The sequence below is a fragment of the Rhinopithecus bieti genome, unplaced genomic scaffold (genome assembly GCF_001698545.2).
Source record: "Rhinopithecus bieti isolate Rb0 unplaced genomic scaffold, ASM169854v2 scaffold_73797, whole genome shotgun sequence".
Classification (NCBI taxonomy): domain Eukaryota; kingdom Metazoa; phylum Chordata; class Mammalia; order Primates; family Cercopithecidae; genus Rhinopithecus; species Rhinopithecus bieti.
Genome location: NW_016827514.1, coordinates 185,367 through 190,172, shown reverse-complemented (window position 1 = coordinate 190,172; position 4,806 = coordinate 185,367). Strand labels below are relative to the sequence as shown.

General features: G+C 41.6%; 1 protein-coding gene across 1 annotated transcript in view; it reads right to left on the bottom strand.

The window, feature by feature from the left end:
- Positions 1-4,806, bottom strand: part of LOC108523301 (Down syndrome cell adhesion molecule) — a 337,477-nt gene that overhangs the window by 311,019 nt on the left and 21,652 nt on the right. Inside the window, exon 5 of the mRNA XM_017863826.1 lies at positions 1,031-1,306. Coding sequence (XP_017719315.1) covers positions 1,031-1,306 — 276 coding nt within the window. The remainder of the gene's footprint in view (positions 1-1,030; positions 1,307-4,806) is intronic.

Sequence of the window (4,806 nt, the reverse complement as noted above, 5' to 3'; positions counted from 1 at the left end):
AAAAAAAAAAAAAAAAAAAAAAAAAAAAAAAAAAAAAGCAAACCGTATCACATACCTAAAACCTGTTATTATACCACAAAATAATTCCTCACAGATTTCATTTACTTAAATCTGTGAACATTTGGATGGATCTAGGGACAACTGCACCAAACAGATGCCATTTTTTCACTCCACCAACCACTGTATTGACATTTCGCTCTGCATTTTGAATCTGAAGTTGTACTTCTCCACTGGAGGCTACTGCCCACACCCCACCCAGCGAACACTTGGCAATGTCTGGAGACATTTTTGGTTGTAACAACTTGGAGGAAGGTGCTCCTAGCATACATCTAGTGGAAAGGGGCCAAAGATGCTGCTAAAGATCCCACAACACATAAAAAAGTTTCCCAAGATGCCTATTATCCCAGCACTTTGGGAGGCTGAGGCAGGCAGATCACCTGATCAGAAATTCGGGACCAGCCTGACCAACATGGAAAATCCCCATCTCTACTAAAAATACAAACTTAGCCAGGTGTGGTGGCTCATGCCTGTAATCCCAGTTACTTGGGAGGCTGAGGCAGGAGAATGGGTTGAACTGAGGAGCTGGAGGTTGCGATGAGCTGAGACTGCGCCATTGCACTCCAGCCTGGGCAACAAGAGCGAAACTCCATCTCGAGAAAAAAAAATAAGAAAAAAGTTCCCCAAGCAAGGCATTCTTTGAAAGACCCTGGTCTAGAGATGAATGATCAACAAAATTGTTAATTGTCGTTTCTTCTAAGATTTCAATCTTGGCAAATAACTTACAACTAACGAGTGGGTAACATTTATGTTACTTTACATTACTTCTAATATGAAACCATTTCATTCTCATCAGAACTTTCTCTCCCATTTGCCTGATTAGCTTGAAAAATTAGGGTAGAGTAGTAGCTGGTGGGACAGACAGAGAGCCCAGAACTGAGCGATCAGCACTGCTTTGCCCTGTCTTCTTCTTTTCTGAGTGCTCTGGGTTTGGGTTCTTTTTCAGCCATACCCTGCAATGAGGCCCACTGACCTTCAAGGACCACCTGCACATAGTCTTGAGCGGACAGCTTGTCCTTGCGCACAAAGCACTGGTATGCGCCCCCGTCACTTTTGACCATGTGATCCATAATAAGGTTTTCGTGGTTGATCCCTGTGATCCTCACATTTTTTCCAGGGTTGAGGATTTCACCATTGCGGTACCAGGAGAGTTCCTGGTCCTCAGTTCCTGTCACGGTGCAGGACAAGGAAACTTGGCTACCCACGCTGCTTTTAACCTTCCTGGGACTGATGGTGGCTTTCAGTGGCTCTGGAGGTTTTAGTAAGAGAGAGAGAGAAAGAAAAGGTAAAAACATCACTGGATAGCATTTGGACAACAGGCTGGACTTTCAACAAAGCAAGTGCATCACTGCAGTCATACTCCACACAGTTCCTACGAGCTATATTATTTCACAGAGGAACATTTTGTTTGGGAACATCCTCTTCGCTATTTTTTATTTCTGGCTTTATTTCTCTATGCAACAAATGGAATAATGTTGGTCAAACTGCCTTCTCACTGAGTCTATGTGAGGATGTTGATATAAATCCACTGACAATAAGAAATGCAGGCCGGGCACAATGACTCACGCCTCTAATCCCAGCACTTTGGGAGGTCAAGGCGGGCAGATCACGATATCAGGAGATCGAGACCATCCTGGCTAACACGGTGAAATTCCATCTCTACTAAAAATACAAAAAATTAGCCAGGCGTGGTGGGGGGGCACCTGTAGTCCCAGGTACTTGGGAGGCTGAGGCAGGAGAATGGCATGAACCTGGGAGGTGGAGCTTGCAGTGAGCCAAGATCGTGCCACTGCACTCCAGCCTGGGCGACAGAGTGAGATTCTGTCTCAAAAAAAAAAAAAAAAAAAAAAAAAAAATGCAATGTGCTGGCTACCAATAGTGACATAAGTATTGAACATGGAACATATAAATCCTAATTTGCCTTGAGCCAAGGTGGCACTGGTGGGTTTACCCTGGGCCATTCTCACACACATGTATACTCACTCATATGCCATATGTGGTTTACCAAGGGCCAATAACACACAACTGTGGGGAAAAAACCAACCAACCAACCAACCAACCAACCAATAGGTTGGTATTAGAATTTGTGACCATGAAACAGAGATTTTCTTTAAAATGAGGCTGAGTGATTTAGACAGGGATGAAAATTTCATCCTCACCTTCCCATGTTTTCAATTCAACAACCCTAATCCAATGTAGAAAGCATTCACTGAGCATCTGTCATGTGCCAAGGATGAGGTTAAACTCACAGGCAAGAAAAATGGAATAATATTTATGGTGCAACTAGCATGTGCTATAAAATTATTGACTACCTTTCATAGGTCATTGGAATCAGCCTTCTCCTAATCCTGTAATTTTTGTTATCTCCATTTTACAAAACAGAAAATGGTTATTTCAGAGAGCTTAAGTAACTCAGCCAAATCCCATCAACAGGTAAACGGCAAAACAAAACAAAACAAAATTTTTGGTGAAAGACATAGAGTTACAGATTTTTAAAGGTCAGAAAGTGCTGAGCAGGAAAATCTGATGAAAATCCTGTCTAGTCATATTACAAATTATAGAAAACCAAAAATAAAGAGATTATTTAAGGCAGACAGCAAAAATGGCAAATGACATATAGAGAAACAAAGATCTTAAAGCCTCTGATTGCTTAACAGACGCACATGGAGGACAGAAGACAGATAAATACATCTTTTAAATTAACAAACATCTCTTGTAGATGGCAGATGGCTAAGATTTGCTTTTTAATCCATTCTGGTAATCTTCTCCTTTTGCTAGTGTTATTATTTCACTTAAAGTTCTGGGATACATGTGCTGAACGTACAGGTTTGTTTACACCTTATGCAAAAATTAACTGAAGGTGGATTAAAGATTTAAATGTAAAACCTAAAACCATAAAAATGCTAGAAAAAAACCTAGGCAATACCATTCAAGACATACGCATGGACAAAGACTTCATGACTACTTCATGACTACAACACCAAAAGCAACTGCAACAAAAGCCAAAATTGACAAATGGGATCTAATTAAACTAATAAGCTTCTACTCAGCAAAAGAAACTATCATCACAGTGAACAGGCAACCTACAGAATGGGAGAAAATGTTTGCAATCTATCCATCTGACTGAGGTCTAATATCCAGAATTCTCAAGGAACTTAAACAAATTTATAAGAAAAAAACAACCCCATCAAAAAGTGGGTGGAAAAAGTTTTTTTACCCCGGTTGTTCCTAACTTTTCATCTCACCACAGTTTGTTTTCAAGGAGCTCAGTCTTCTAGGTTGATAAGAAAAGGCAATAAATGGCTGTAATAACCAATCAGAGTGATGCAAGGGCCATTAGAGAGATAGCACATGTGGAGGAGGGTGGTTGGGAAGAGCAGGAAATCCAGATACCAGGAATGGATAGAACTGAGACCAGTCAGAATGGAAAGAAGGAATCACAGAGATTGGGAACCACATGAATTAAGGCAGGGAGCAGGGGCATGTTTGGGAGTTTCTGATTCATTTTGGATGCAACAGAGAATCCCTGAGAGTTTGGAATTAAACAAAGATAACTAAAGAAGGCATTCAAAAATGCTTAGCAAATAAGTCTTTTTTTTTTTGTCCCCCGGGAACGGGGCCTTGCTCTGTCACCTAGGCTGGAGTGCAGTGGCACAATCATAGCTCACTGTAGCCTGAAACTCCTCCTCCTTTCTGCCTCAGCCTCCTGGGTAGCTGGGACTACAGGCACAAGCCATTGCACCCAGCTCAAACATACTTTTAATGGAATCACTAGGTCAAAGGTCTTTCGACAAATAAGGGCGAGGAAAACCGGTCAGTGAAGACATTACACATGTCTAGTGTAGGTACAATTAAGATCCAATCTAAGGCCGGACAGAAGTTGAGAACAGAGCTGAGTAACTGTGAGATTCAGTTTGCATCACTTGGCAGGACTCGGCAGGACATGGCAGGACTTGGCAGGATGTAGAAAGGAAAGGCTTAAAGAGCACCCAAGATTTCATGTTTGCATCTGATGGATGACAGGGAGGAAGATGTTGGTAATAAGAAGAGCCACTTGGAAGGAAGAGGTGGTGGAGAGTTTAGTTTGGTATCCGACACTGTTGTTTTGAAGTGCCAGCGAAATTTCTGAAAGAAAGCTGGTTGACACACTTGTCTGACACTCAGGAAGGAAGCCAAGGCTACAAGTACAGATTCAGAGCTTGTTTTCAGAGGCAAGGAATTTGGAGCTCTACAAATGAAACAGAGCCTAAGGAAAAGGGAAGCGCTTGACAAGAAGACAGTTCTGAATTTGGAGTCCAAGAGAATGCTTTCCAATAGAGAAGAGAGACGGGAACGAGGAAGCTGTTTTCTTCTGCAGCTAGAAGAAGCAGTCAGAAGGGAGGCAGAGAACATTCCAGAAGCACTGGAGAATCACCTAGATGTGGAAGAAGAGAACAATGATAAAAATAAGCACATTAATAATAAAGGCTTTTAAAATATAGGTAGCGATAAACGCCTTTAGAGAGAGAGCAGTAACACACTCTGAGTTGAGAAGGAGACAGGAGGAGAATGGGGAACAACACATCTTTGCGGATGGAGGCTAAGAGAGATGGGAAGTGTTAGCTAACCAAGTATTAGGAAATAATCTTTTATGTGGAGGAAGCAACATTAGTAGTGTGACTTGCAATAAGGAAAGGAATGGTTTGTGCAGGAATTAGGAAGAAGTCAGATTTAGCAGGAATAGGTTTTTATTATCCCATTTATGCCTGA